The sequence below is a fragment of the Ipomoea nil genome, unplaced genomic scaffold, assembly GCF_001879475.1.
Source record: "Ipomoea nil cultivar Tokyo-kokei standard unplaced genomic scaffold, Asagao_1.1 scaffold0382, whole genome shotgun sequence".
NCBI classification, from domain to species: domain Eukaryota; kingdom Viridiplantae; phylum Streptophyta; class Magnoliopsida; order Solanales; family Convolvulaceae; genus Ipomoea; species Ipomoea nil.
Genome location: NW_017616810.1, coordinates 1,144,648 through 1,156,111, shown reverse-complemented (window position 1 = coordinate 1,156,111; position 11,464 = coordinate 1,144,648). Strand labels below are relative to the sequence as shown.

Below are 11,464 nucleotides of genomic sequence, written 5' to 3'. Positions count from 1 at the left end.
AAGAACGTTTTACAGCTGGTTTGGTTTATAGAAATAAATATATGATCAATGCACGCGTTTCAAAAAGAGTGATCCAATTGATTGAGTATGACAAGTTTGATTTGAGTTAGTTTCAGAGGATCTTCTTTTCACGATTTAATCTTGTATAATTTTAGTAATATCTACAACAAAATGATACTTTTCGTTTATAAGAAAATTACACATTTTTATCTATTTTTTCACTTTTTGTCTCTTAATTATATGTGAAATGACTTCTTTTTCTTTTTTTTTTTTCTCTAAGTTTTGTTAGAGTTTGGTTAAAAAGGAAACTCTATGAAAATAGTCATTTTGTAATTAATTGAGGAACGAAAAGTGACAACGTGATAATAGAAGGATAAAAGTACTATTTTTCAATAATCAGATATGAAAAATGACATTTTCTTAATTAAGAGAGAGGGAGAGAGAGAGAGATTATCATTTTATTATTTAATTTGCATATAATACAGAGTAACAAAACATTATTTATGAGAACTAGGAAATAGGTAAGGATAAACTATATTTGATGGGTTGGCTTGGGAGACTGGAAATAGCTCCATGCCTGAGTGGTCATACTCGGCAGTGACGAGTTGTACTTTGTCAATCTAGTGGTTAGTTTGCCTGTTATGTCTAAGGCAATTGGACAGGCTGAAACGTGGCGCGATAATTATGGAGTATATGAAACTATACCAGATTAGAGAAAAAAATGTTATTCAGTTTTCAACTGAACAGAGATACAGGAGAGTATATGAAACTATACCACTATTATCTCCTAACTAATAGCCTAGTCAAACAAGACTTATTCTAATACATGATATGACTAGACTTAGGATTACAAATAATAATAACAAATAATAACATTACTAACATAATAAACTAATAATTAGTAGAGCTTGTTGTTGTTGTTGTTATTATTATTATTATTATTATTATTATTATTATTATTAGATGAAGGAGATTCCCAACAATATTGCTACTTCATTATGAGATGTTAGATCATGATTATGCTAATAATTTTATTTTAAAATGTTAATTTTTTTTTTGAAGGCAAAATGTTAAATTCTAATGTATAATGAAACTAATTTAAATTTTATGAAGATGTCTTTTTTTGCCTTTTTACATTTATCAATTTATCAAAAAATTAATTTTACCAAACACTTTCAAGCATAACAACTAGTTTAATAACTCTTTAATTTTCAACTCCTAGCTTATAGCTTTTCAGCTCATTTTAAACTTTCAGCTACTTTTTTAACTAGGTTTGTCAAATATAGTTTACATAAAGTAATACGAAATATTTAATTAATACATACCTTAAATAATGATTATAAATTTTCTCATAATTGAAGAAATATATATAAAATCGTCTCGAATGATGGGTAGGGAAGTAATGACACTGTCATTTTCAATTAGCTAAATTAAGTAATGACAATGTCGTGAGCTAAGCTAAATTAAACCCTAATAAATATTCTGGCTTATAATTTCTGGGCCCCACGTACAATGTATCCCAAAATACTTTGACCGACAACGCTTCAATTTTTTTATACATAGCTTATGTTTGGCAGAGCTTATTTAGGAGCTTATAGCATATTTTAAGTTATTAATAAGCTATAATCTCTGTTTGGTAATATTCATAAAATAAGCTCCTAGCTTAAAATAAGAGCTTATTTTCGAACGTTACTTTATAGACATAATTTCATTGAGTTTCTTTTATTTCTTTTTTCAAATAAAACATTGTATTTAAAATCTTATTTATTAAAATAATTTATTTAGCATACTGTATTGTTATTGGAGTCTCAAAGATAAGACTAATTCAACTGAATTTATATTGAACTATATTGAGAGAATCTCACTAATAACATTATTCCAAAAGGTTGAACCCCAACCCCAAGGGCCCGACAGAGCGGTGGGGGGATGTAAATCATGGTGACTCAACTGAACATTAGTCACAGAGGCTAGACCGATGCTCACTGCGCACAAGGAACCCCCCTCACTTTGAGAGGTTGCCCCCACACTGCCGCTGGTGAGACTCGATCCTTGGTGATTATTCCAAAGTTTCACCTCTATGACCAGTTGAGCTACCCATGCGGGCATCAAGAGTTACGTTTCCACCGTCGAACATAGTGACTAATCCCATCCATCATATTGTGGACATCTCTATTGGATGAGACAGCTAACCTAGAAATTTAAAGTTGCTACATACCTAAAGTAAGGATTGAACCTTTGAAGTGAACGAGTCCCTTCCACTCAACTACACGCCTAAGTTAGAATAACCACAATTGTAATTTTTGGAGAGGTTTTTTCAGAAGAAAAAACATGGGTAAAGTTTTTGAACAAATAGGGATGGGGCTTTTACTTTTTAGGGGTAATTTTTCTCCTGCAAGGTTGGTTTTTAATGGAACTCACTAATTAAAAAGAATTTGGAAAAACTTATAGCAGGTGCGCACTTGCTGCACCACATACTAGCTGGGTGCGTGAACGGCATTATTTAATTATTATTCTTTTTACTTTTTTTGTGTTAGGCTTTTCTTCTGTCCCTCCTCCCCCCCCCCCCCCCCCCCTCCCCCCTACCCCTTTATTTTAGTTATTTTTTTTATTTTTTCTTTCTCTTCCCTCTACTATTCTCTCTTACATAGTTATGATAAAATTCAACCCAAAAACCTCATTAATGAGGTTGCTCTAATAACATGTATACTACGTAGCAATGTCTTTGCACATGTGCATCGAGTACATACAACCCAAAATATTTTAGATTTTGTATCCATTGCATCAAATAATAAATTCCAAAACTTGTTGTATCAATGCAATCTATTGATTGAAACATTAGAATTTGTTGGGGGGCGCATATATATATATATATATATATATATATATATATATATATATACATATCCGTGTAAATAGTACTTTTCGTGTGGCCGTGCGATCACTCACTATTATGTACGTATAACTGCACCACAAAAGTGTTCAAAAATGTACCATAGATGTGGTGCAGTTTGATGCATTTTTTTGGTGTATGGTGCATTTTGTGAAGCATTGGTGCATTTCATTGTGGTGCAATTTTTTAATATATATCATAATTATCAATTACATATTTAAGTGATTATAAGATATTTTAAAATTAAGCATTGGAAGATGGAGAATAGAGTTTGAAGAGTTTTTTTTTTTGGCAAATAAAAAGAGCCTTTCATTAATTAAGATCAAAACTCAGACTATTCAAACTGATAGCTGGAAGAAACTCAAACCAAACCATACATTCAGACAAAGAAAGGGTAGTCTTAGCAAGAACATGAGCTATCAAATTCGCTGAACGCTTAACAAAAAAGAATGACACATTTGGAAAACTTATCAAAATAGATATTATGTTATCAACTATGATGTCAGTCAGATTGGCGTGTTGATTTCTTGTTTCTAAAAGGTCGAATATCTAAATTCAAGAGCTCTACATCGTGACTCGACAGATGCGTGTTGATATCTTGAATAACTTGTTTGGCGTCTGACTCCACTTGCAATAAAGCTAAGCGTTTGTAAACTTGAGAATAGAGTTTGGAGAGTTGTAATTTGTAATAAATGAGTAGTAAGTCCAAGAATCTCCAATTGATGTGGCGTGAATGGCGTGGTGATGAATTACAAATGCAAAAGTGCTTTCCAAAAAAAAAAAAAAAATTATAAATGCAAAAGTAAACAAAAAGGCTGGCTAGGGGTACGGTGCAAGGAGTCAATGCATGTCAGTACCCCATTGATGGAGCAAATTAAAGATAATTTTAGTTTTTTTTTTTTTTTTTTTTTTTTTTTTTTTTTTTTTTGACAATTACAGTACTTTTTAGTGGCTCAAAAAAAAATGAAATTTTAATTTTTTGAAGACAAACATAGCTTATATTAAATCATGAGAAAGAACATTACATAAGGAAGGATGGGAAGAAGACCACTCCTTACGTTCAGACATAAAAAGGAGCTGTTCGATTTGTAGAACGTTTCACAAAAGAGATACTAGAATGAACAAGAGAGCTCAACAAATATTTTACATCAGCTAAGAGAAGATTAAAAGAAGAAACATATTCCAGTGAAGAGGTGTCAAAAAAATTTGGACTTGACGGAATTTGTGGAGGTGATAAATCATTGTGATTATTACCATGTCAACATGATATGTATTGAGTAACCTTTGGTCTACATTGCAGGTTAGTTTGAGTCGTGGAATCCTTCAAATTTTGATTTGCATCTCTTCTTTTTGTGTGGGAGAGAAAGCCTCTTATACCATTCAAAATCCCTCTAAAGGAGACTTGTACATATACTAGTGCAAACTCACTTCCCTTTTCAATGTGGGACAAAAGCTTCTTCTAGTAGTTGTAACTTGTGACATGTTTAGTTCTAAATTTTTAATTAATTATTCGTGGTCATTCAATTCTATCAAATTTTAACCAGTCTGACTTCTGTTGGTTAGTTGAGGCACTATGATTAACTCATTCATAAATTACGGAGTGTGATGGTGCATGGGTGGACAATTCCACATTTATGTCACAATTATATTTCATTTTCTTGTAGGTCACAATCGAGATTAAGAATTTAAGAGTAGTTAAGACTAATTAATAAGTAGAATATTGCTGCCTACTAACGGCTAAACAACTGCCAAACGTCCAGCTAATGTTTACACGCTAAACGGTTGTGTCCACTTATTTGGAATTTTTGGGTACTCCACTTTTAATAAATATACCATTCAAATAGTTTTTGTTTGTTTTTTGTTTTTTTGGTTTTTTTTTTTTTTTTTTTTTTTGTTTGTTTTTTGTTGTTTTTTTTTTTTTTTGAAATAGACTCCACAAGAAGGTGATACCGTAATAGCAAGAATGAAAACTCAATTGATCATCTATTTCAAGACACTCAAATAGTTTAGTGAATGCTAGGTTACTATTTCAATATTTTGTTTAAATAAACGATTTTATATTTTTAAGGGAAAATAGTCAAATAATCGGTCACAAATAGGTAATACCCGATAATTATTAAATTAATCGTCGGTGACCGTTAACCGGTCACCTTTCGCCTTCTTCCTCAGTCGAAGAAGGAAACCAGCGTCGCCTTTTTCAACTGAGGAAGAAGGCGGCGCCGGTCGCCTTCTTCCTGAAGGAGGAGGCTGTTGGACGCTAACGGCTGTTTTGGTTTCCTGTGTCCTTTTTTTTTTTTGGATTACTGTTGAAGATGGCGATCAACGATGATTTTATATTTTTTAAAGTTTAATGGCCTAATTGCACTTTCCTATAATGTTTAGGGGTGTATTTGACCATTTATATATTTCTTCCACTTTTTTATTTTTTATTTTTTTATTTTTAATTGTCATTTTCATGTGTCTCGTATTTCTCATTTTATTCTTTCCATGCTAAGTTAGCATTTATACTTCTTGTCTAAGTAAAAGATTTCTAAGTGTATTGCAAGCTTGTGTAACACATACAATGGTAGAGCTTTTGTATTTGTAATTTTTTATTTCAAATTGTTATTTTTTTTTAGTGTATTAACCCTATTATATGTAATATCTGTTTAAATATACAATATACCACTTCTACTAAGCTCGAACCCATAACCTTCTATTTGGAAGAGTCACTTTATACTGCTTGACCACAAGATTTTTTATTTCAAAAAGTCGATTGAGATTGTAAAGAGATAGAGAAAATAATAAAAAAATTGTAAATTTAATATTATGTGAAAATAAAACTAACTTTCAAAAATAAAATAGTATTGCATGGATAAAGATAATTTTAAATACAATGAATGCAAACATTGCCATTGTTGCAATTAAATTTGCTTAGAATAAAGTTACATTAATTGATTTAAAAAAACCAAACAAAACTCTACCACCCAAGCTCAGCTACTAAAAACAAACAAAACTCTACCACCCAAGCTCAGCTACTAGTATAAGACTTATTTAAATTTGATTCAAATTGCACCCGTAAAATTTGACTCTTACTCAAAGAAACTTTTTTTTTTTTTTTTAATGATGCACGCATACAAGAACCACTTGATAAAATGGGAACAATGCAGACTAGAAAAAACAACATAAAAAGTTGTAACAACATAAAAAGTTATTCATGGAAGAAAGGCAGGCAATTTGTAGTTTCATATGATCCTTTTGCTGCTATTCACTCCATTATGAGCCTTAGCGTCTCGATTGGCACATCAAAACTCGATGTGGTTTAAGGAGAACATCAACTCCCCAACTAATGGCTGAACCATTTGAAGCTGCTTGTTGCTAAAACGAACTTAAAGTAACGCCACTATAAAGCTGAGGCGAGGAGCATAATAACTGCAGAGAATCACTCAAAGAAGAACATAGCAATGTGGGTAGCCGGGGTCAACAATCAATCGAAATTGAAGATCCCACAGCTGGGCAGTGAAGAACGAAACCACAGGGGAGTGCAGAAGCAGAAAACCAAGGAAGCAGACAAGCAGTAGACACCTCAACACAAAAAACAAAAAACATAAACATTTAGCTACCATGAGATCCAACGACCTAAATTCAAAATAAGTAGTTCCTAGATAGAAGCCACAAGATTAAAAAAAAAATACACTCGGAATCATAACCAGTAACCAATCCACCAGATGAAGTAAAGGGGGCGGCCCCACTTACACAGTTGTGGATCATGTCCAATGATATTAGATACACAACTTCAAAAGGTTCAAGACTGCATCTGGCAATTATCTTCCCACTCTTGAGCTCCTGCTTATGTGGCGATCCCCGAGGCTTTTTCTGCACATACCCCACCATGGAAACAATGTAAAAGATGAATAGTTCAATTCATCAATGCTTAAAAGAGGGGAAATAAAAATCGTGATCATTAGTGCATTTTTCCCTGTTAATTATGACTTGAACTAAATTGTGCATGCACAGTTTACTTCAAAGGCACCGAGTGAATGCACAACTACATGAAACTCGTTCGAATAATATGGACTCTAGACAGACATAAGGACAATAACACGTACTAATGCCTGATCAAATACTGTACTGTCAGAAGAAATTTAGAAAAAATATGAACAAGAAATGGTTGAAAAAAGAGACTCATAATAAACATGTCTACCCAGAATACAAGATGTCCATGAAGAAATCCTAATTCATAAAAAAAAATTAAAAATTACCCATTAGTATAAGAAACTTCATCTCTTCCACGGTATGGGGATCGGCTGGAGTTGCGGTCACGAGGTGACAAACTGCGGCGCCTAGGAGAATGACCACGAGGGCTGGAAGTCCTGGTACAATTCAGTAATTCCGGTAAACTATAAGAAGCAATTGAAAACATCTTTCAACTTAATTTTTTATTACACCAGGGGAATACAGCTCATAAAATAATAATATTCTTATTCTGCTTCAGGAGGATTACAAACCTTACTTTTGCCAGGAGAATGGGGAAGCAAGGTATCAATACTTTAATACATTTTTGATATCTCACCTTTGACCATAGCTTGGGCTCCTCCGATATCTAGGGGGAGTGCGACTCCGACGTTTTCCTGCACCTCCACGCTGCCGGCACTCACGAGCAAAATGGCCTGGTTCACCACACTCATAGCACTTCGAGTCGGAACCACCAGAGTGACCGCGACCATGCCCACGCCCACCCCCACCTCCACCTCTAGAATTGTGAGAGAGTTCAATTTTCCAACCATTCTTACCTATTCCAAAATTATTGTGAGCAGAACATACAAAAAGGTTTGCAATATAAATATACTCAACAGCAGATGATTATCAGAAAGTGTATGAAATGACGTAATTCATTAGCCACCCAAAAGTAATTTCAAAGAGATAAGAAGTCTGTCCAGACTAGTCTTGCTATTTCAGAAAGGCAGATAATATGAGTGTGATATTTAATAACTGATTCATAAAGTTATAATTCCAAAATATCAAAGGCAAACCATCTAGTTCACGGATTGCATCTTGAGCATCTCTTCGGTCATCAAAATCAATGAAAGCATAGCCAGGTGGCCTCCTTGCAACCCAAATGCTTCAGAAAAAAAATTTAATCAGTTAAAAATGAGTGAAGCATTTCCCCAGCCATACAGAAAGAATGGTAGGTTTACTACCAATTTGGGAATACATAAGAACCGACATATTCTTCTTTTTCAAAAAAAATAAGTGAAGCCAAGAGAACATCAAAAGACAGCAACTAAAGCAAGTAAATTTGCCATTCTAATATTCTATTGCAGTAGTAGTGCACCAAATTGACTTCAACATTCGAAAGCTTGTTTAACTTGGTTAGATCCCTGAAATACCTTCTTATTACTCCAAAGGTACGGAACTCATCTTCCAGATCCCGCTCAGTTACTTGAGGGTCTAGGTTCCCAACATAGACTCTTGACATATTGTCTTGAACAAGCACTGATCCAAACGCAGCCAAATAGGTAAGCAGTACATTACAAATATTTATACTCATAAAGCTAGATATGAACAACTGAACATTATAGCAATGCCTCAACATATCATAGCAGATTCAGTTCCACTTTGTCAATTTAAGTATGAATTTATCACATTATTCATTGTTTGTAATTTTAACTCACAAAAATCAAATGACAAACCAAATTGCTAAAATGATAATTCTTGAGGTTGTATACATCACTCCCAAGAACAAGTCCTTGAAGAATCATGAGACTAAAACCACTCTCTTGGCGCAACCCCACCAAGTTGGTCAGGCTATGGTAACCACACAAGGTTATAAGTTCGACTCCCAGTGAGAGCAGCCTATTGGCTGCTAAGTTTGAGCCGACCTTCTAAGTTTGAACCTATCATCTATGGGCATCCTAGGTTGGTTTAGCCGGTGCACGAGCAAAACTATAACTTATAGCTTAGTTTAAGCTACAAATAATATATAAACTATATTTGGTAACTATAAATATAAAACATAATATAAATAAATTATCTCTAACTTTCCCATTCCCATAGAACACATGCTCACAAGTATGCAGTAAAACAACGAAAATTGTCGGTGTAATTAATTCAGTGTGGCGCAAATACTTATGCCTCATAATGTCAGGAAAATAATTGCATCCAGGAGCAAAGATTCAAAATCATCTAAAAGTTGAGACTTTCAGAAACCAAACTAGGGGAAAGAACGGTTTTCTCTGGTAATTGGAAAACATGTTTTACAAATCGGAGCAATTCAACACATAATTTCAAAAAGTTGCCATCACCCGTCTAAATACAGACCTAAATGTACTCAAATATACGACGAGAGAAGAAATCAGCGAGGTTCACCTGGAAATCCGAAAAAAGACAGCCCTTTTCACCTTGTGCGAACAGAGCGTTTCGGCTTGGAGAAAGAGAGATAGTGAGATTTCGGAGTTTCAGCAATAATTCGTGTTATCGTGTATGTCGGGTTGAAGAAGATAAGACGGTAAAAATACTACTTAAAAAAAAAAAAAAAAAAAAAAAGGTGAAATAGATAATCAAATTGTAGACAATAATATAATTAAGCTACTAACCTTAAAAAAGTAATAATTGAATCCATAAATTAACAAATTTTATACATTTAGTCTAATTTACAAATTTCACAGGTCATCTTAAATTTATATTTTTAAAAATTATTATTTAAAAGTAATTATTTAAAATTAAAAAAAAAAAAAAAAAAGAGAATAAGAAACACGTCTCCGGAGTTCATCTCCGGCCAGAGACGAAGAGACTTTTCGTCGGCAAATTATGTTGTACATCCATATGCACCATGCATGGTGCATACAGATGCAAAACGACGTCGTTTTGCATCAAAACGCGCGTTCTATTTAAAAAAAATCAGTTTCGATTCCCAGCAACAACATTATGTTATTCATTTTTTAGTTCATTCATTTTGAATTTATAGTTGTGAAATTCTGGATGTGTAGTTATGAAGTTATGGATGTGTAGTTATGAAGTTATGGATGTGTAATTATGCAATTCTGAATTTATAGTTATGAAGTTATGGATGTGTAGTTATGCAATTCTGGATGTATAGTTATTAAGTTATAGATGTGTAGTTATGCAATTTTGGATTTATAGTTATGAAATTATGGATGTGTAGTTATGTAATTCTTGATGTATAATTATGAAATTATGGATGTGTAGTTATGCAATTTTTTATTTTTTATTTTTTGGTTTAAGTTAGACGTCAAAACGACGTCGTTGTTGCATCCATATGCACCATGCATGGTGCATACAAATGCACAACATAACGATTGCTCTTCGTCTCTGACGAAACTTCTTTGTCTCCGACCATGGAGACGAAGAAACCTTCTTATATAATATTTATTGACCAATATAAAAATATATTGCACTTTCACTAAATAATATTACCCATTAAGATTATAATTAATAATAATATTTCTAATCACATTCTTATATTTCAAAGTAGTATATCATTGCAAGTGAACTACTAATACAATAGTAGGTACACCATTGATATATGTAACTATATACCGTTATAGTTTTCTGGAATTTAGCATAGTTGATTCATTCTCGGACATATTTATTTAAAGGTCATGACGGGAGATAGCATAGTGAGAGTTTGAATTCCACTAAAAATTCTTGTACACACATGAATATTTGAATATGACCGATGACTTAATTTTTTTTTTTTTTTTTTTTTTATCATAAGGAGAGGGGACCCCAGAATAGGCTAGCTATTCTCACTGCGCACCTGGGTAGTACGCATTCTATCTCTTTCAATACACTCGTCCATACCAATAGGACATTTTTCCAGTTCCCTCCAATTCATGTCCATCGTCGCTCCCAAGAGCGCAGCGGCATCAGCACTCGCGTTCTATTCTCGATAGATACTAAGGATTGAGACCCTCCAATCCTTTGTGAGCCAGTCGCGAATCTCCTCCATATAAACACAAAGCGGTCCCCTCAGTTCATCGGTCCCAGTGATCCATTGAACAACTCCCTTGGCATCAGATTGAATCTCAACGTCTCGAATACCATGGTTCCAAGCCCAAGCAAGACCCTTTGAGATGGCCTCCGCCTTAACAACAGTTGCGTCTTCATGGTTGGACTTGCCACAGAAGCCTCGAACCCATTTACCATTTGCTCTTTTGAGAACTCCTCCACAGAAGCCTGGAGAGTGGTTGGTTTCACGCTAGCATCCACGTTCAGAGTCCATCCATGACTCTCCGATGCTTTCCAGCTGGTATTCCGCTCTCTAGGTGTGGCAGTGCCAGTGGTCCTCATGATGTCCCTCTTTAAAGCTCTGTGACATTCTGTTACAACTTCCCTGATCCACGCCAGTTTCCTGTTGGTATCGATCACCTCACCTCTGAAAATGCTGTTGTTTCTCCAAATCCAAATCCACCAAGCTGCGATTGCGAAGAGGGACGACCTGCTTACATTCCCTGTGACCGATGAGTTAATTGACGACACATAATGTGAAATTATGTGGGTTTAAGATTAATCACGCGAAGCTTGATAAAAAATTATATACAGTTATACACAATTAAAAAAAAATTATATACA

General features: G+C 34.0%; 1 protein-coding gene across 2 annotated transcripts; it reads right to left on the bottom strand.

Annotated features, from left to right (window-relative positions):
* Positions 1 to 5,922: 5,922 nt before the first annotated feature.
* Positions 5,923 to 9,378, bottom strand: LOC109171790 (serine/arginine-rich splicing factor RSZ22-like). 2 transcript variants are annotated; one of them, XM_019320862.1, is made up of 6 exons: positions 9,239 to 9,378; positions 8,260 to 8,365; positions 7,903 to 7,991; positions 7,443 to 7,662; positions 7,132 to 7,212; positions 5,923 to 6,745 (listed from the first exon to the last, which is right to left on the bottom strand). In XM_019320862.1, exons 2-6 carry the CDS (start codon positions 8,346 to 8,348, stop codon positions 6,694 to 6,696), a joined length of 531 nt encoding a protein of 176 aa, XP_019176407.1. In that variant the 5' UTR covers positions 8,349 to 8,365; positions 9,239 to 9,378; the 3' UTR covers positions 5,923 to 6,693. The 2 variants fall into 2 exon arrangements, with proteins under 2 accessions (XP_019176407.1, XP_019176406.1); XM_019320861.1 differs by having other exon boundaries at positions 7,132 to 7,242; positions 9,239 to 9,375.
* Positions 9,379 to 11,464: the final 2,086 nt, after the last annotated feature.

What these genes read in the sequence shown, in the direction of transcription:
- LOC109171790 (XM_019320861.1), bottom strand. Translation starts at nt 8,348, where the DNA reads ATGTCAAGAGTCTATGTTGGGAACCTAGACCCTCAAGTAACTGAGCGG. An exon ending in ACCTTTGGAGTAATAAGAAG is followed by an intron (nt 7,992 to 8,259) that starts GTATTTCAGGGA and finishes TTTTTTCTGAAG; the next exon opens with CATTTGGGTTGCAAGGAGGC. An exon ending in GAAGTTTCTTATACTAATGG is followed by an intron (nt 6,746 to 7,131) that starts GTAATTTTTAAT and finishes GGGTATGTGCAG; the next exon opens with AAAAAGCCTCGGGGATCGCC.